At 33.0% G+C, this 20,791-nt stretch overlaps 1 protein-coding gene across 1 annotated transcript in view; it reads right to left on the bottom strand.

Moving 5' to 3' along the window:
- LOC136037814 (MAP kinase-activated protein kinase 2-like) overlaps nucleotides 1–20,221 on the bottom strand; it is a 44,312-nt gene extending 24,091 nt beyond the window's left edge. The window contains exons 1-4 of the mRNA XM_065720646.1: nucleotides 19,982–20,221; nucleotides 14,472–14,611; nucleotides 8,248–8,312; nucleotides 1,429–1,635 (exon numbers count right to left, since the gene is read on the bottom strand). Of these exons, the coding sequence (XP_065576718.1) occupies nucleotides 1,429–1,635; nucleotides 8,248–8,312; nucleotides 14,472–14,611; nucleotides 19,982–20,152 (583 nt within the window). The 5' untranslated portion in view covers nucleotides 20,153–20,221. The remainder of the gene's footprint in view (nucleotides 1–1,428; nucleotides 1,636–8,247; nucleotides 8,313–14,471; nucleotides 14,612–19,981) is intronic.
- Nucleotides 20,222–20,791: the final 570 nt, after the last annotated feature.

Genomic DNA, 20,791 nt, shown 5'->3' with positions numbered 1-20,791 from the left:
AGTTTGTGAAAAAAATGACTGACAACACTGGAAAACAATATCAGCTATATACATCTAATACGAGCACTAGTGTTTCTGATTATTTTAGTTAAGATCGGGAGATCGGAGCTTTCACAACAGCTGAAATAATAACTGCGTCTATACTAAATTACTTCAACGAATTTACACAAACAATTTTAACCAGCATAATACGGAGTGTAGCAGAAAGTTTGAAATACTTCCCTTGAATATGATTCTTTAACGAAACCAAAACCTATTAGCTCCCTGCAATTGTATTAAAATAATAAATACAACTATTCAGACCGCAAAAATAATACCTAAAATAATAAAAAAAAAATAATAGCTGTAAACAAATTACTAACAAAACATGGAGTGTAGTAGGGAGATAGAGGGAATGGGGAGGTGGAGTGTAGTAGGGATATACCTTTCCTTAGAGTGCGCTTCTTTAACGAACCCAAATTATTTTAGCTTTGAACTCCATATAATTGCTCTAACCGAGACGTAATTAAGGATTTCAGCACCCAGACGCCTCCCCCTCCCTACCCAAAACCAATGATCCAAAAAAGCACTTGCTCAAATGCCACTCCAACAGATCGTACAACCGGGGAAACTGTATCCACCTGTCTACCCTACACTAGCAACGCCACTGAGTTCTGAGGGTATCAGGTCAAAACTACATTTACGTAAAACAATCACTGCTATATTATACATATTATGCATATTTACGAAATATTATACATATTACGCAATATTATACAAGAGATCATAACTGTGACCATATTACGAGCACAACACGGAGTGCACAATACAGTTTGAAGGCCAATATAGTAATTGCATCTATACTAAATCACTGCAGCACGTCTATACGGGCACATCTATTTGAAGGCAAATATAGTAATTGAATCTATACTAAGTTACTGCAACACATTTACACGAAACAATAACTACAAACCACATTAACAGCCTAATACAGAGTAAAGCAGGGAAATTGACTTTCCTAAAAGCAGGGAAATGAACCCAACTTTCTATTTGAATATGCTACTTTAAACAACCCAAAAGATGTTAGCTTTAAAATTCCGTATAATTGCTTTAATATAGGCGCAGTTTGGTATTTTAGTGTCCAAACACTCCTACCTTTAACCAATGATCCAAAAGGGGAAACGGTGATACTATACCTGTGCAGGAGGGGCAGATGTCCCCCCCCCCAGTTTTTTTCTGGCATCTAATACTAATTTCCTTTTATTTTATATATTTACGCTCTTATGGTATACCTTGCCCTCTCTCCACCCTCAGACAATGAAGCCTAAAACTACAACTGGTCCCTGGGAAAATTGTACCCCCCCCCCCTATGTCCCTCAAGCTACACCATTGAATTTTGCAAATATTAAATGAACACTAAATATGAAATAATAAATGAAACCACATTACCAGCATAATACGGAGTGTAGCAGGGAGTTTGTAGGCTTTCCTTAGAATAGGCTTCTTTAGCAAACCCAAAATCTGTTAGCTTCAAAACTCCATGAGGCCCAGGCGCGGTATAGAGTAGATTCTCTGGTTTTAAATCCCTGTGTGCGATACCCATGTGATGTAAGTGACGAACAGCTAAGCAAATGTCACGCATTATTTCAGCAGCCTCTGTAAAATAAATTAATTTATTTAATATTAATTGATATTATTAATTAATTTGATTTTTTAACCAAAAAATTATCAATAGTAGTCACGAAGAGGGCTGATAACTTAATATGCTATTGAATTTCTGGACTAAAAGAATGGCCAATAGGCCTTCATCTATGATGTCACCTTTTTGGTAAAAAGAATACAAAATATTATTTGTTTTGAACCATGAAAACGAACAATAATAATAATAGCCAAGATACGCCAAGCGTAAATTATAATAGACCAATAATAAATTATAATAGCCAAAATTATACAATAATAGCCAAGAGAATGGCCAATGATAGGCAAGAAAATGAACGATTGTTGTATACATTATTTAATTGCTGAACGAAGAAACCAGCCAATGTTAGCCAAGAAAATGGTCGATAATTTAATGTTTTAATTTTTGAATAAAAAAAAATGGGCGATAATAGCCAAGAAAACCGATAATTTAAGGTGCTATTTAATTTTTGAACCAACAAAATGGCCAATAATAAGCAAGAAATGACAGTTTTTGAACCAAGGAAATGGCCAACGATTTGCAAGAAAATGGCTGATAATTTTATATATTATTTAATTGTTGATCCAAGAAAATAGCAAATAACAGCCAAGAAAATGACCGGTAAAATAATGTGATATTTAATTCTTGAATCAAGAAAATGGCAGATAGTTTAATAAATTATTTAATTTTAGAATTTTAGAACCAAGAAACAGCTACGCAAATGACACGCATTATTTCAGTACCCTATATAGAATAAATTGATAATTTAGCATATCATTTGATTTTTGAACCAAATTAAATAAAAAAAAAAGTTTTTTTTTTAGATGAAAGTAAGGAACGACATTAAAACCTAAAACGAACAATAACTATTCCGCTTATAAAGGGGCTGTCTCCTCCTAACCGCCTCACTCTTTACGCTAAAGTTCGACTCTTTGTGTCAACTCTGCAATAAAAACTTGAGCGTAAAGAGCGAGGCAATGAGGAGGGGACAGCCCCTTTCATATACGGAATAATTTCTATTCGTTTATAAGTTTTAATGTCGCTCCTTGATTTCAGTTCATAAATTTAATTTATTATTTAATTTCTGAGCGTTTTTCAACTACTACAGTTCAAATTTGGCTCATCGTGAATGAAAAATTAAAACAAAATTTGAATACTAATTTTGGCAGATTTATTCAGTATAACAAGGGTTGCCCCCTCGTCAATACCTTCATATTTACGCTAAAGCTGTTGGCACTTCTAAAAAAGCTTCCTATTCTAGTAAAACAGCCCCCGTGTTTCAGTAGACGCTCTTAAAAAAATCAGGACAAACAGTCAAACCTTAGCGCAAAGAGCAAAGTATTGAGGAGGGGGCAACCCTTCATATATGGAATAATTTCTGTTCGTTTTTCAAATAATGCCGGTAAATCTGGCTGAATCTCTATGAAATATACCCCTTCCCCTCACGGAGATCTCCTCCGCCGACATTTCATCCAAAGTTAAGTGTAATCGTACCTCCCTGTAAAATTCCTTGCGGACGATTCAGATGAAAAAATTGTCCTTAGCATTCTTTCATTTGAATAAGACTTTAATCTCTAATCGGTTTCTCAATCACTCCAGAAATGCCCCTTCAATGGAAATTATTTCCCGGAAAAAGAATTTCATAGAGTAATTCCGTCAAATCCCCCCAGTGTAACATTTGCCCTGGAATATTCATCCTCCAGAAATTTTCCTCCCCAAGGAAAATTATCCCTATAGAAATCAACCCCAAGGACACATCCTCCCGCAAAAAAGTCTGTATACATCCGAATAGGAAATACTATACGTAAACAATGGGCAAATTTCATAACTTACAGGCCCCTACCCACGGGAGGGGGGGCATTTTATACCTAAAGACATAATTATATGATCTTTCAACTATACTGAACAAAATGACTATCTCAAAATTTTGATCAGATAATTTTGGGGAAAGTGGGCGTGGGAGGGGGCCCAATTACACTACAATCTTTTTGATCATTTAAAAAGGACACTAGAGCTTTCAATTTCCGCTCGAACGCACCCTCTCTCGATCTTCTAGGACCGTTATTTCGATGCAATCACCCCTGGGAAAAATAAATAAATAAAAAATAAACGCGTATCCGTGATCTGTATTTTGGCAAAAATAGCAAAACTCCACATTTTTGCAGATAGGAGCTAGAAACTTCTATGGTAAAATTCTTTGGAACGCTGAATATAAAATGGTGCGATTTTCATTAAGATTCTTTTAATTTTAGAGGGTGATTCCCCCCCTATTTCAAAAATTTTCTCAGGCTCTTAACTTTCGACAAATATAGCTAAACTTGAATCAGCATAATAAGCTTATTCTTTTCATGTGTCTATTGATATTAAAATTCCGGTTTTTGGAGATTCAGTAAATTTTGAGCCGAGTCGCTCCTTGTTTAAAAATGACCAATAATAGGCAAGAAAATGGCAGATAAGTTTAATACGTTGCTTAATATTTGAAAAAAGAAAATGACCAGGAACAGCCAAGAAGATGGCCGATAGCTTAATATATCATTTAATTTCTGAACTAAAAGAATGACCAATTCATTTATCATTTTTATGATTTTTTTTTAGTAGCAAAAAAAAAAAACGATTTTTTAGTAGCAAAAATAAATGAAATAAAAATTGTGTCATGATTTTAAGACGGATTCGGTATTATTGGAATTCTGAGGACACATTACAACTAGTGCTACTACTATAAACTCACTGTAGCACCAAGCCATCTGAGGCCACTGCGCACACTCCTTCTCCATTCAAAACTATTCAAAGCTTCACTACTATTTCCTTCCAAGAAGTTTTAATTTTCTTTAACCACTCCTTCTGACTTCTTCCCCTTCCATTCGAGAGCAACCTTTGGTCACAAATAGATGATCAAAAAGAACTGAATGACAACCAAACAATTGACTACTTTCTTATAGATTCTACATTCTAAACAGATGATCAAAAAGAACTGAATAACAACCAAACAACTGACTACTTTCTTATAGATTCTACATTCTAAATAGACGGCACAAAAAGCACTGAATGAGACCCAACAACTGACTACATTCTTGTAGATTCTACATTCTAAATAGATGGTCAAAAAGAACTGAATGACAACCAAACAACTGACTACTTTCTTACAGATTCTACATTCTAAATAGATGGCCAAAAAGCACTGAATGAGACCCAACAACTGGCTACATTCTTGTAGATTCTACATTCTAAATAGATGGTCAAAAATAACTGAATGACAACCAAACATCTGACTACATTCATATATATTCTAAATTCTAAATAGATGGCCAAAAAGAACTGAATGACAGCCACACAACTAACTGCATTTTTCAAGTCGTCCAAGTCATTAAAAACAGTTCCACTTATTCAACTTAAAAATTCACAAAATTACAAAACGATTCTCAAAAATAATATAAACCATTTTATTCCAGGGCCTCCGCGTGTCTGGAGTTAAATCAAAAGTAGAAAAACTCCGTTAAGCTTTTGAAAATGGAACTGATTTGGTTGATATGACTGAAAATCATATCAATGTAATTCAATCATATCAATTCACATCAATTCATATCAATTCATATCAAATTCATATCAATGTAATTCAATCATATCAATTCATATCAATTCATATCAAATTCATATCAATGTAATTCAATCATATCAATTCATATCAATTCATATCAATTCATATCAAATTCATATCAATGTAATTCAATCATATCAATTCATATCAATTCATATAAATTCATATCAAATTCATATCAATGTAATTCAATCATATCAATTCATATCAATTCATATCAAGTCATATCAATTCATATCATGTAATTACAAATCTCCTTAAATTGTACTTTCATTTGGTTCTAAAAGAAAAATAATATAACAAACATAATAAACAATGATAATATACAAACATATACAATAATATGCAATTTTCTTTTGAGGAATTTAAATACAAATTCAAATTCACTTTATTTTGCCTTAATATTCTTGTCAATTACAAAAATAACAGGGGAGGTCAATAACCGTGGAACTGTCGCAGCAAATAGCCGTGTGAAGGAACTTCATTTTGGAATATAGTTTATTCAGCAATTTAGTATTCAGTAATTTATATAGTAATATTCATCTTCAATATTTGACCGTCGAAGCTGTTCTTTTGTGATCGAAGTTATTGAAGATCTGAATCCTTTGAATGAAAACATGTAAAAATGAGCACACAAATATATTCGAAATTGTCATATGGTACCTTTTATAAAACTGTATTTAGTAATTGATAATTCTTAGAGCTACAGTAGAAGAGAGAATTTTGTCCCTGCTCTTGATAATCCTTCATATCTTTCGGTAAATAAATACCTCATATAGTGAATGAAACTAATTAGAGAATTTTTAAAAGCACATAAATGTTAGTCAGAAACCTGGATCCTTTTGTCTTTTTTTTATGATAATGTAATAATTTCTGCCATGTATGTAAAAAAAAAGACATTGAATCTGACGCAGGAGCGTCAATGGGGGGGGGGGGTAGATGGCACTGACCTCCTAGAATCTTTGTCCCCCAGATTTTGACAATACCTATTGAGGATATTTTCATTGAAAATGCCAGCTTATGGCCTTTTCATTGAAAATAAAAACTAACATAAAAAGGGTAGTATAAAAGGGTAGAGAACCCTTTTAAATGGTAAAACTCTGTAAGCTCAGCCAGAGTCAGCCCAGCTCTAAAATGGTCCCTGGAGAAATCTGGGGAAGCTAAACAGGAAGGGTTTGCAAACGCACAAGATGGCTGGCCCCCAACCCTGGCTGAAAAGCCATGGTACGGTGATCAGCACCACTGGTAGGCACTGTTATGTCCAATGCCGTATTATTTACCTTTCAAATTAACAGAAACATTCAGTTGAATGAGACTTGACTTGAATTTGAACCTTTTCATGGCATGAAGGATAGATTACGCTACAGATAAGTTTCTGGCCATATCCTAACAAAATATACAATATGGCTTTTGTACCCCTGTCATCCAATAGGATTTGTTGCTAGAGTATAAATAAAATAAATGCACGAAAACATTTTGGCTATACTATTTATTTTGTTGACTATCTCAAATAAAAAGTTTTACCCTTCCCTATGTATTCTCTACTTTCACTTTATTCACATTACAAAATAGTCACTTTTTAAACACATTTGTTGTAATATCTCAAAATATGGTAGACCAAATTGTCGTTGTGCCACCTATTGAAAAATTGTAGAAAAAGGGCGTTTGAAAGATTGCTTAAGTTTTGCACTCTCTGATTCAAGAGTGCAAATGAAAAAATATTATTTAATTTTATTTTTATTTCTTTGTTTCTTTTTTGTTTGTTTCTGCTGATTTCTTTGTTTGTCCTCTTCTTCTTTTGTATTACCCCACTCTTTTTTCTTTTTGTAAAAGTGGACAAAAATAAAATTATTGTTATTACTTAGTTAAATGCAAGGATAAAGGTCATAAAGATAGAGATAGCCATTCAACTGAATAGAAAATTGGAATGGAGGGTCAATGGTATGACTCAGTAAGCTCAGCCAGAGTCGACCCAGCTCTCATTGGGTGCCAATCTGGGGGTAAACACGGAAACGTTGTATGATTTGCAAATATTGCACTCCCGGCCAATGGTAGTGAATAAGGAGATTGGTACCAGCGCCACATAGATCAATATGCGAAAAAGTCAAGTTTTTATTTATGCAGTCCACCGTCTTAATTAAAAATTTTGCTCTTTGTTATACATTATATATTTTCATTTTATTTACAATTTGACTAAATACTAGGGTAAAATACATATTGTTTTTACAGCTCCACTGAGATAGTCAGTCATTTAATATAAACTTCCATGTAAACTTCAATATAAACTTCCATATAAACTTTCTGGAAGTATAAACTTCAAACTGAGAGTGACTTTACTTGAATTATGAAAGTTTTTTTTTCAAAAATATTATACCTTTAAAACAATGTTAGGGTTTTCAGCGTCTACGATACACGGTTGTCATCATTATCTTATTATAATAATTTCTATATGTCATTATGTGCCACCATTTTTTGTTTATTATATTACAATAATCATAGGAGAATAATTATACATTAGTTAACAGACAAGGACAGAAAACAATTATCTATGCAGTTTGGTGTATTCGGTGTTTGGAAGCATTAAATTTAGTTTAAATCTGCGAGAAGTTTTCAAGGGGTGGGTGGATAATAACAAAATTTCAAGCTAATAATCTACTTGAAGGGATGGATTTTTGGAACAATCTTAAGGTTTAACCAGGGGAGAGGGGGGGAGTACCTTGTTTAAACTCTTTAAATGTAACAAAAATGCACATACATACATTTTTGATGAGTTCAAAAAATAACCACACAGAAAAATAAACAACAAACTCTTGGTGATGCCCCCTCCTACTTTTTAGCTTTTTTAATCTGCAATGAATATTCAGATCGCAGTAAATTACAGATAGATAATTATAATTATAGACTGCTGTGGATTACACAAAAAAAGTCATTTATCTGAATGAGAGTTCAACTAAATTTTTGGGAAACTCCACTGCATATTTTGTAAACTACATACCTTTTTCAGTGAAGAAATCATCTACTCTCTCTTGAATCCTTTGGAATAGCTCTCCCCCTTCCATGCTGCAAAAAACAACAACATTATTTCAACACATTTTTTGGGGCATTAATGTAACACACTTCTTTTTTACGTTAATTTACAACTGATATTGCCCCATTGGTCCCTAGAGACATAAAAAGTAGTTGCAAAAATATATATATTTAATGATATTGAAAGCACCCAAAATAATTTTTTTAATTTTTTCTAGGGGGTGAAAATGGGTCTCTGAACCAATCAGAAGGAGCGCAGATCTCTTCTCTATCGATCCATTAAGAAAACCAACATAATTTTTACCATGTTAATTTAATGCTATTTTAGTGACTTCTGTTTTTCTTTCCTTCAACAGTTTGTTGTTTTTGGTAGAGTAAAAACATAAAATTGATATTTTTTACACCATGATAGTTACTTTAGTTATAAATTAGCTACGTACTGATCTTTATATCAAAATTCCTATTTGAAAGCTGGCACCCAGTGGCGCCAATTGGGGGAGGGGCGAGGAACAATACCCTCCACCTAGATTTTAACATCCTCTAGATTATGAAAAATACAACTTTTGGTATATTTATTGAAAATATATACCACTTTTAGGTTTTGAAAATTACTCCTTTTTGTATCTTGTTTTTTTCTTAAATCCTTGCCCCTCCCCTCCTACACTTTCATGAAATGGCGTCCATGTTGGTACATAATTCATGTTTGTTTGTCCAAGGTAAAAACCAAGTCATATGGGGGCATAAACAAAATTATACACTTCATAAAAACATAGCTAGACGTCAAAAAGTCATGATTATTAAAGGGCACACATTTGAATCTAGAAAACACCAAATAATCACAAGGAAAAAAATGAAAAGAAAGAAGAGAATAAGTTCACATATTTTCAGTTTGATTCCAATTTTAAGATTCTGAACAGGCATCTGATTCAGCTGAAAGATAAGTTTTGATGAATGTCCTATCCTTATATGGTACACCAGATAAGTACGCAAAAGATATTAGTGCTATGCACAAGAGTAATATTGTTGTGGCTGGTTAGAAGGTTCAGTGCGGAATCAGTAGTTAAACATAGTTGCATCTTACCCTCACCCACATGTACATGGGCTATTTCGATATATATTGTCCTAAACAAGAAATACCGTCCTAGCCGAGTGGTTAGCACCCTAGACTTGAAATCTTGAGGACAGGGATTCGTGTCCTAGGGTTTTTGGGTATTTGATTTGGAACAGGTGTCAATGCTGTGACGCTGTAAGCTCAGCCCGAGTCGGCCCTGCTCTAAATGGGAACCTAGAGAAATCTGGGGGTAAAAAAAGGGAAGCGTCGGATAATATACCCTTGACCACTTACTGGACACCTAGTCGAAGGCAGAGAATCAAGAGATCAGTACCTGGGCTATGCAGGCCATCGGTCAGCATGCAAAAAACTTATTTTTTTAAGCAAAAAAAGAAAAACTAGGGATGACCAGGGCATTATATGAGAGGGTAGAACTCTCCAAGACTTTGATTATCCTCATATATAAAAGTGTTGTTGAAATGAATGAATCTTTCTAATATTGAAAATTCAGGATGTAAGAATAAGTTTGAAAATTAACGTTAAGAAGAACGAGTCACTTAACTAATGAATTAATGAGGACAAAGAGGCAACAAGAAGCTTCACTGACCTAGGTAGTATTGTTAGTAAGAACGGTAGATGCAGTGAAGGTGTAAAAGGTTATAAAGCCAAGAATCTATGTAGGGTAAAGGCACCAATGATTTGACAGCGCAATTTTGGAACCATTGTTGAAGTTTTCTTTCAAAACAGGATAGTTCTGCTTAGTCGTGACTTGGAACACCATCTCTTGAAGCCGTCGTTATTTGTGATAATACAAAACATGGACACTATATCCAATACACTGAGATGAATAAAAAAATATATATATTCAATTTAATCAGTTTCCTGTTTTCAACACAAAACGTGCTCCTGACAATTCTTTAGCTATGTAATGTTCAAACTGTCATTACTTGCTTTTTTTGCAAAAAAAAAGTTGGGATCAGCACCAATCCATCAAGATACATCTGATCTTCTCTAAAATGTAGCCACGTTGTTTTTTTTTGATAAAATCAAATTAAAATGACGGCTAATATTATATTGAAGAAACTATGTTCCAAGCGTCGAAAATTCTTGTCTGGTGTCGTGGAATACCAGGCCGACTAAAAATGTTCCTTCAGCCAAATTCAAACATAAATATTGGCTTTTATCAAGGGATTTATTTCTATTAAGAATATCTTGTAGTGGCCTTGTCGAAATTTCAACAGACAGCAACAGGCCCTGTCGAAATATAGGTGACTGTCAAAACTTCTGTGAACATGTAAAACAGATGAAAAACAATTGGTGTCGAAATTCAGGGGTTCTCTGACGAAAACAGCTGTCAAATTTACGGGTACTTTCCCAACAATAAGAAATTTTGATGATTATTATTTCTAATAATATTTAACATAAAAAACATAAAAAAGGATTTTCAAATTGTAGTGATGCTAATTTGATATTTTTCCGTCATCTGAGGAGCTGCTGCTTGGCCTCGTACCATGTTCATACATTTAAGCATTTGACTTGGTGATCACAACATCCTAATTCATTTGACTTGACATCCTAATTGATTTGACATCCTAGGCAATACACATTTGACTATGGCAATTTGACTATGAGTCTGAAACACCCTTTTTTTTTCAATTTTTTTCTTGTGCTTATTCTTATGCTACCATGGTTGAATTTGTTCAGCTTTTACTGTCTATGGCAATAGACAAAAATTTTCTTCCTAATAGAGAAAATACTGAAATGAATTCATCCTAATTCATTTGACACCCTAATTCATTTGAGATAAATTTAAGCATTTGACTTGGTGATTACAACATCCTAATTCATTTGACTTGACATCCTAATTGATTTGACATCCTAGGCAATACACATTTGACCATGGCAATTTGACTACGAGTCTAAAACAGCATTTTTTTTGCAATTTTTTTCTTGTGCTTATTCTTATGCTACCATGGTTGAATTTGTTCAGCTTTTACTGTCTATGACAATAGACAAACCTACCATGGTTGAATTTGTTCAGCTTTTACTGTCTATGGCAATAGACAAAAATTTTCTTCCTAATAGAGAAAATACTGAAATGAATTCATCCTAATTCATTTGACACCCTAATTCATTTGAGATAAATTTAAGCATTTGACTTGGTGATTACAACATCCTAATTCATTTGACTTGACATCCTAATTGATTTGACATCCTAGGCAATACACATTTGACCATGGCAATTTGACTACGAGTCTAAAACAGCATTTTTTTTGCAATTTTTTTCTTGTGCTTATTCTTATGCTACCATGGTTGAATTTGTTCAGCTTTTACTGTCTATGACAATAGACAAAAATTTTCTTCCTAATAGAGAAAATACTGAAATGAATTCATCCTAATTCATTTGACACCCTAATTCATTTGAGATAAATTTAAGCATTTGACTTGGTGATTACAACATCCTAATTCATTTGACTTGACATCCTAATTGATTTGACATCCTAGGCAATACACATTTGACCATGGCAATTTGACTACGAGTCTAAAACAGCATTTTTTTTTGCAATTTTTTTCTTGTGCTTATTCCTATGCTACCATGGTTGAATTTGTTCAGCTTTTACTGTCTATGACAATATACAAAAATTTTCTTCCTAATAGAGAAAATACTGAAATGAATTCATCCTAATTCATTTGACACCCTAATTCATTTGAGATAAATTTAAGCATTTGACTTGGTGATTACAACATCCTGATTCATTTGACTTGACATCCTAATTGATTTGACATCCTAGGCAATACACATTTGACCATGGCAATTTGACTACGAGTCTAAAACAGCATTTTTTTTTGCAATTTTTTTCTTGTGCTTATTCCTATGCTACCATGGTTGAATTTGTTCAGCTTTTACTGCAGTTGACAATAGACAATATTTTTTCTTCCTAATAGAGAAAATACTGAAATGAATTCATCCTAATTCATTTAACATCCTAATTCATTTGACATACATTTAAGCATTTAACTTGGTTGATCACAACATCCTAATTCATTTGTCACTGAATAACTTCAAAGCAGATCCTCCCCTAGTATATTTCGTATATGTTTTCTTTAAACTAGATCCCAAGTTGTAAAATACAAAAAATTTCTCTCTGATCCCCTCCCTTCTTTGTGGGATTGCTCAAGGAACATTGTTAGGACCATTCTTACATTGAGTATTGGTTAATGAAATTGGTAAGAGATTCCCTCAAAGGTGTTAAAATGTAAGATTACCTGCTGATTCTTGAAGTATGTCATAGAAATATCAAAAGCGGCACCATCAATATTCTATTCATGTTTTGGACAAAGTTAGGAATTTACATTCCGTTTTTTTAGAACCATTCCCACCCAAAATGCTAGTGAGACATGTTAAACTCTTTGATGTCACAAATTTTTAATAATCTTAAGTAGGATATGCATATTTCAAGGATTCTGGACTTTCAAGACATAGGATAGTCAAAACTAAAATTTTTAAAGTGGATTAAACTGGTAGATTAACTTTGAAATGGCTAAATGTGGACAACACTTTCACTGTGGACAATAAAGAAATCTTTGCTGGACCATTAAAGCTTAGAGGAAGTGGACCATTCCAAATAGCGTTTGGAGATGCTATTCTTGTGGCATACATGTAACACTGAAAAAAGAAAGGCATATGACCAAAAAAGAAAAGGCTATTCTTGTGGCATACATGTAACACTGAAAAAAAGAAAGGCATATGACCAAAAAAGAAAAGGCTATTCTTGTGGCATATATGCAACACTGAAAAAAGAAAGGCATATGACCAAAAAAGAAAAGGCTATATGTAACACTGAAAAAAGAAAGGCATATGACCAAAAAAGAAAAGGCTATTCTTGTGGCATATATGCAACACTGAAAAAAGAAAGGCATATGACCAAAAAAGGAAAGGCTATTCTTGTGGCATATATGCAACACTGAAAAAAGAAAGGCATATGACCAAAAAAGAGGGTATTCTTGTGGCATATGTGCAACACTGAAAAAAGAAAGACATATGACCAAGGTCAAACGATTACACTCCATACAATTATCCAATTTTGATCCTACACCTGAGACAATTTTTTCAGTTTTTTGCTTCTACTATTTGAATAGTGTTTTATACTTTTACACATTAAACAAAGTTGAAGAGAAACAAAGAAAACAAAGTAAAAAGAATAGGCACCAGAATGCACCAGAATCTGCCCGCCAGTATTTCTCAAGTATTTCGACATGTATCGAATTGGGTTCCAACTTATGTTGAAAACAGGTAAGTTCTTTGTTCTGTCGAATTTCTAGGTGAAAACAGTCCAATTTCAGAAAATCAGAGTTTTGTACCCTTTCCTTGTAAAATTTCAAACTTCTAATCAAATAGATAGATTCCAAGATGTTCTTCCTACATACTGAAACGATTTTCAAACCAATAGTCTTTAAGTTAGGCCTTCCAGAATAAAAAAAAAGTGTTTTTTTTTTACAAAAAAATAAACTGTTGAATAATTAGTGCCTTTACCCCATTCCTCCTGAGTTCAAAAAAGTTTCATTGAATTGAAACGTAAGTCTTCAAACTAAGAATGGGAAGCTGGAAGCCATGTGTGTATGTGTGTCAATTCACAGAAATATAGGGGGGGGGGGGGTATAGGGAAGGTGAGATTCTTGTTCAACTTCACCTAAATACAAAACAATGAATTTTTCAAAATCTAAAGGAGATAGCGCTGCCTCTTTTGATTTGCTCCCCTACTACAGGCCAGAGCAATGGCACTTGTCAAGTATGGCTACAAAATGCTGATTCTTCAAATGTTGATGATTCATCTTAGAGTAATTTTTAGAACTTATTTTTTAAACTGTTAAGCCTAAGCAAGTTAGCTTCTGATGAATGATGTATTTGAACTTTTTTTTACATAAATCAAACTATTATTTATTATCATTATTAATTTGTTCAAAATTGGGCTCCTAGATTTAACCAACTATATGCAAGAATCCAATTGTCTCATTGATTAGCTAGTCTCTCTGATTGTGAATATAAACCTCCAATCAGTAGAAAATTTATTATGTGGAAGTCTATAGGTTCTCTATTTTGTTTCTCTTTTTAATTTTCTGAATCACTTTAATAAACTCACCATTCCATTACAACAAAAAGGCATTTTACAGTATTATGTATATTCTCATAGACATCAACAATGCTGACTATATGTTTGAAGGCTGATGCTTTCCAATGTAACTCTATCTCTCTTCTTGCTTTTGGACTATCTCTTAATACCTGAAAGAGTCTGTATTTTACAAACGAAAATTTATTAGAAACTCAGTAAGCTATTTACTGTGCTTCTTCTATAGCCCCAGCACCAGCAATTCCTTGGTATTTGCTATCTATCTTGATACCATGATAGTTGTCATACAGTTAACCAATAAAATAGATAAAGTTGACATAGACAACATTACTACAAAATAGTCTGTAGTATTACAATTATACAGTGACAGACTGAGAGGGATGAAACATCTGGTTGACTTCATCAATTTTCAGGCTCTGGGAGTCTATTTCCCTTCCAAATGGCATTCATGGCAATTTAATTAATTTAAAGTATCTGCCATAATGATGCCAAGAATAGTTCAAATTTTCTGGATATTCCTGTCAAACAATACCCAATGGATAAGCTGATCAATCTAACTTTAATTTTTTCGAACACTATCAAATTTGAAACACGATAGATATTTAAATGTGGGAAATATGTCACTAAATAATGTTACACAAACTCATCCTGCATGTGTACTTAGACAGTGCTATTGTGCTACCTATGATTTGTGTTTTGGCCTAATGTGGCCCACTGATATCAATGCTATATATGAATATAAATCGGCGATTCCACAAACGAGACAATTTACTAAAAAATCATAAATAATATTTCAATAAATCACGTAAATTAAAAGTTTAGTACAGCAAATTAAATCTTACAGCGTCAAAATCCATTCAAAATTATGAGCAAATGAAAAGCACAACACCCAGGGCTATTAGAATACTTTCAATCTTGATACTTTGATAGTAGTCATATAGTTAACCAATAAAATAGATAAAGTTGACACATACAACATTGCTTCAAAATAGTCTATAGTATTACAGTAATACAGTGACAGACAGAGAAGGATGAAACATCTGGTTGACTTCATCAGCCTGAAATGCATTTGCCTATTATTTTTTGTTTTTGCAATTTTTTCTTGTGCTTATTCCTATGCTACCACGGTTGAATTTGTTCAGCTTTTACTGCAGTTGACAATAGACATAATTTTTCTTCCTTTTACAATAACAAATAAAGAGTTTTGCATGACGTGCATGTAAATTTTAATTAAATTATTTTTATTTTAATTAAATTGATTAAATTTTAATTAAAATCTAAAATTAAATTTTAATTAAGCCTTTTTTAGCCCAATGCAAATACCATTATAATTTTCTTTATGAAGATAGTAAACATAAAAGATAGGTGCTAAAAAAATTCATGCAAAACATGACCAAATTACCTGAGAAAGCACTTTAAATTATTCATTGTGATAAAAAATTTGACCATATGCTAGAACAATTCCATACATTTTGTTATACTAGTAGCTGTAGTCTATCTAAAAAAAATCTATCTTTGGGCAAGTAAAAGATAAATACACATGTCAAATTAAAAAAATTTTTAAGTTTATTTATTAACAACCAATTTTAGCAAAAACCAAAAAAATTCTGATTCTATATGAAAGTTTTGCAATTTTGGGAAATTTGCTTGGAGGTAAATAGCTATGGAATTCTGTTGTCCTTGTTCTCTTAATGATAGAACATCTGAACAATGTAGTAGGTATTTCCCTAAGGTAATGGTCTTGGTGACATACCATTTTTGAGCATATACTAGAGGCTGATTTTACACCTGTTTCAACTTGGGCAAGTTTCTCATTAGTATTTCGAAACGAGGAACATGGCTGCTATGAAAGCTACTTTTTGTAAATCCACCACCTTGATAAATAAGCCCAATAATCAAATGACTATCTCAAAACTTTGATAGGATGCATTAGGGGAAAAGAAGGTGTTTCAGCAGAGGAGGGAGGATGCCCTCCAATCAGTTTTGACTCTTAAAAAGGTAGCTAGAATTTTCAATTTCCAGTCAAATGACCCATCTCTGGAGTTTATACAACCACCCCTTACATAAAAGCCTTATATGCACTAGGGTCTTTGTTATTTAATCTTAAATATTTTGAACAAAATGGCTATCTCTACTCTTAAAAAATGAACTAAAAATTCTAATATAAAATCGAATGAGCCCCCTTTGAATTTTCTATGATCATCCCTTCCATAAAAACCTTATATGCCCCAGTGGCATAATTTATAACACTTCCTCCTTGGTTCTGATGGACTGTGTTATCCCTGGAGTTTTTTATCTTAGTGTTGGACATTTCAAACAAAAAAAGTCATCTAAAAATCTTGATCAGATAAATTTGGGGAAGAAGGTGGGTTGGTGTGTGTGTGTGGGGGGGGGGTGTAGACACTTTTGACATTTAACAGGGGAACTAGAACTTACAATTTCTAATTTTAATTTCAAATAAAATCATTTGAGTCATCTCCAAAGTTTAAACAACCATCCCTGAGACAAAAACATTAGCCTATATTCTGACATGAAAACCCCCTGGGACATAACTTATAAAACTTATTCCCCAGGATGTATTGACCCCAGAGTTTTGTTTTCTGATGTTTGAACTATTTCAAACAAAATACTATCTCATAATGACTATTGAATGTGTTTGTTGAAAGTTTATACAACCATAAAAGTTTTGATCAGATACAATTGGAGAAGATGGAGGGTGTGTGTGGGGTGTAGATGCCTTTGGATTCTTTTGACACTTAAAAAGGGAATTAGAATGTCCCATTTCCAACCAAATGAGCTCCTTCCAAAGTCTATACAACCACCCTTTACACATGAAGTATTTACAAAATTTATATATATTTTTTTTAAGTTGGCTCTAATTAGTATAACAAACTACCTTGTTCAAGACAAACAAGTCCACAAAATAGTGACAAACCCCAAAAATTTGCAAATTATTGTAGGTAGCCTTGGGCTATATATATATATATATATATATATATATATATATATATATATATATATATATATATATATATATATATGTATATATATATATATATATATATATATATATATATATATATATATATATATATAGGAAAGGGTAGAAATAAGACTGAAAGAATTAAATATAACCCAGGATTGTTCATTCAAAGTTCTTTCCAAATACACAGTGTCCTAAAAATAATGCCAGATTTGAAACTAGTAATATAACAAGAAACATAATAGCAGTATAACTAGAAACATAATATCAGGCACATACCACTCCCCCTCTCTCTCACTTACCCTACAGGCACTTATTCTGTCAATGAAATTATATGCCTGAGAAAACTTGCCTGATTTTGGATATAGGGGCTTATCAAACATGGAATCTTAATGAAAATTACACAATCATATTCAGTATACTGAAGAGTCCACTTTAAAAGTTTCCATCTCTCCTGTTCAAAAACATGGAATTTGAATTTTTCCCAGAAGAAGGAGCCTATGACCTTTCTTTGGGCAAGAAAAACACCAAACTCCATATTTTAGCAGATGGGAGCTTGACACATCTACAGTAGGTTTCTCAGATGTGCTAAACATGACAGTGCAATTTTTTATAAGATTCTATGACTTTGGGGATATTTCTCCCTTTGTCAAAAATCACTCAAGTTTTCTCAGGCACATAATTTCAAGGACAGGATAAGTACCTGTAGGATAGCAAGACAGGGGGGGGATATATTCTCAATATTGTGTTTAATGTGTAATTGCAATGTATTCTGAAGAGAATGGTTGTGTTTTGTTTGCATCTTTTAAATAAATCAATTTAAATTTAGACTTGGCTTTCTTTTTGGTTATACTGTTGTTCTAATTATTGTTGCCCTTAGGACTGTATAAGCATCATATGCTTACTGTTTTCTGATGAACATAAATAAATAGACACTTTAGGCCTCCAAATAGCAATAGACATAGCCCTAGAGCTTATGCCAAAATTTGCTATTTCTGTGGGGTTACCACCATTTGTGCTTATTTCTCATCACCAGTTAATTTGTGATTCTAACTAAAGCTAATTTGAGAAAAACAGCTAAAATTTCAATATATCTTGTTTCAAGAAGGGGGTGGAGTAGCTAGATAGCAATTGTCATGGCAGATAATATTACATTTGCAAAGAGAATGAAATAGAGTTTTATTGGTATATTTCTTTTTTCCTATTATGATTCTAGTAAAGTCCCAGAATAGGGGCTTTTCACTATCTTCACAAATAGCTGTAGTAGGAGAATGAAACTTTTGAGAATGGACCAAGTACCTAAATTATGCTCCAAGAATGTATTTTTAAGTTTCTACCACAACTTCTCTATTCCTAAGGTCAGGAATATTCTATAGCCTAAAAGACACATTTTTAACTGCCTTAACTTAAGAAAAAGTTATATTTTAACTCAATTTTTGTTTGAGTCTGCTTTTTAGACTCTAGGTTCTAAAAACATAGTTGAAATGACTTGAGCAGATTTTAAACCATATTATAAAAAAAAAAAATTCAAACTGATGATATTTTTTTTAATTCTCTATAACTTCATGAACAGGGGTTTATCACTGTTATGAGGCTTAAAAAACTTTCTTTAAGCCTCAGTAATACTTTCCTTGGGCTGTAAACCAATAGTCCATAGTTTGTACTTTTTTTTATTATGCACAAATATCAATTTATGGGCTCAAAACAAAATTTGTGAAGGAAGCATGTAGGCTAATGCTTACATAATTGGAAGAGTATAAAAAATACATTTGATGGTCTCTTCAGCAGCTACCTGGTTAATAAATAGAAAAACTCCAAATTTGCCAAGGCAGTACAGCTAACAGAAAAAAGTTTGGTAAAATTCTAGTTAATTCACTTCTTGCTATCTCAGAAAAGGTTTAGGTTAGGAAAATGAAACTTTCAGGGATGAACCTATAGACTAAAGCATGTCCCGGGAGGCTATCCTGAAGCAACTACCTCTACTCCTTCTCTCTCTTGAAGGCCCTGACCTTTAAAAATATGTGTGTTATAAAAGTGAAACCTTGCAAAATAGATTTTCTGCTCAATTGAAGTAGCCTACAACAAAATTGTTTTCAGCTTCATAACTTTGCTCAATTCCATTTTATAAGGTTTTGAAGATATGTAAATACATTTCCTAAATTTTGAAAAAAGAACATTGATATGGCTCAAAAGTCTACTCAAATAACGGGAATTGTATTCTCAGAACTAAAGGCAGAGAAAAAGCAACTGGTAACAGAAAATTAAGGTAAAATGTTTTGTCAAAATTTCAATAGGTATAGACCTTCCATGTAGGCATATTTCAGGGCCCTCTAGAGGGAGAAGGAGTGGCGGTGGGTACTTCAAAATACCTTCCTGGGACAAACTTCAGCCTGTAGACCCATCCCTGAAAGTTTCATTTTCCTAACCTAAACCCTTTCTAAGATAGCAAGAAGTCAATTAACTAGAATTTTACAAAAAGTTTAGTGAACAGTTTAGCTAAGCCAAACAGAAAAAAGAATCAAAAGAGTTTAAATATTACTTTAAGAGCTCTTTTATGACCAGTAGCCCTGGAGAAGCATTCAACCACTTTGCCACTTATCCCAAAGCCTAAAACATTAGGTCCAATCTGATAATCTTCAATAATCGGAAGAGTTTTGTAGTTTACTGGGGCTCTTCCAAATACAGCAGTAGAAATCGGATTAAAATTCATAGTAGACTTATTATTTGTTTTCAAAATGAATTATTTGCCTTAACAGAATTTATGCTAGTTCTTCATTATTTCGGTAATTCCAATAAAGTGATTTTTTTAACAATTCATCATTTAATCACGGCTCCAAGGAATACAAATTTTGTTAAAAGGGTATAACTCTAAATTTGTGAAAAAGCTTCACGCCAAAGGGGCTTAAGTCCAGTTTTTCGAGATGAACTAGATTTTTTTTCCAATAGCATTTTGGAGGAGGCAGAGAATGTCTGCAAACCCGTTTGATTGGGATCGTTGATGTAAAGTTAGAAAAACTGAAAGGTTTCAAAACATCTGAGTTTGCCTTAGTTCAAACACTCGATTCAACCACAGAGAGACCAGCCTGCAAAAAGTTTCATTAATTCTATTTTTAATTTATCAAAGACCTCATTAGCTCTTTTTCTGTTTTTGAGTCTTATTAGTTGAGGGCTCGTACCTCCAGAAAGTATCTTGCTGCGAATTTGAATATTACCAATAGCTATGAAAGGTATAAGAAAAATACGAATAAGACAGTAAAAAAAAAGTTAATCTATCACTCTAAAACAGGAAAGCATCCTACGAAAGCTTTAATCCTGAATTCAAACATCTAGCTAAAGATTCCTGTGGACT

The sequence above is a fragment of the Artemia franciscana genome, chromosome 17, assembly GCF_032884065.1.
Source record: "Artemia franciscana chromosome 17, ASM3288406v1, whole genome shotgun sequence".
NCBI classification, from domain to species: Eukaryota; Metazoa; Arthropoda; class Branchiopoda; order Anostraca; family Artemiidae; genus Artemia; species Artemia franciscana.
The sequence above is the reverse complement of the archived record's forward strand: the minus strand, read 5'-3'. Positions and strand labels throughout refer to the sequence as shown.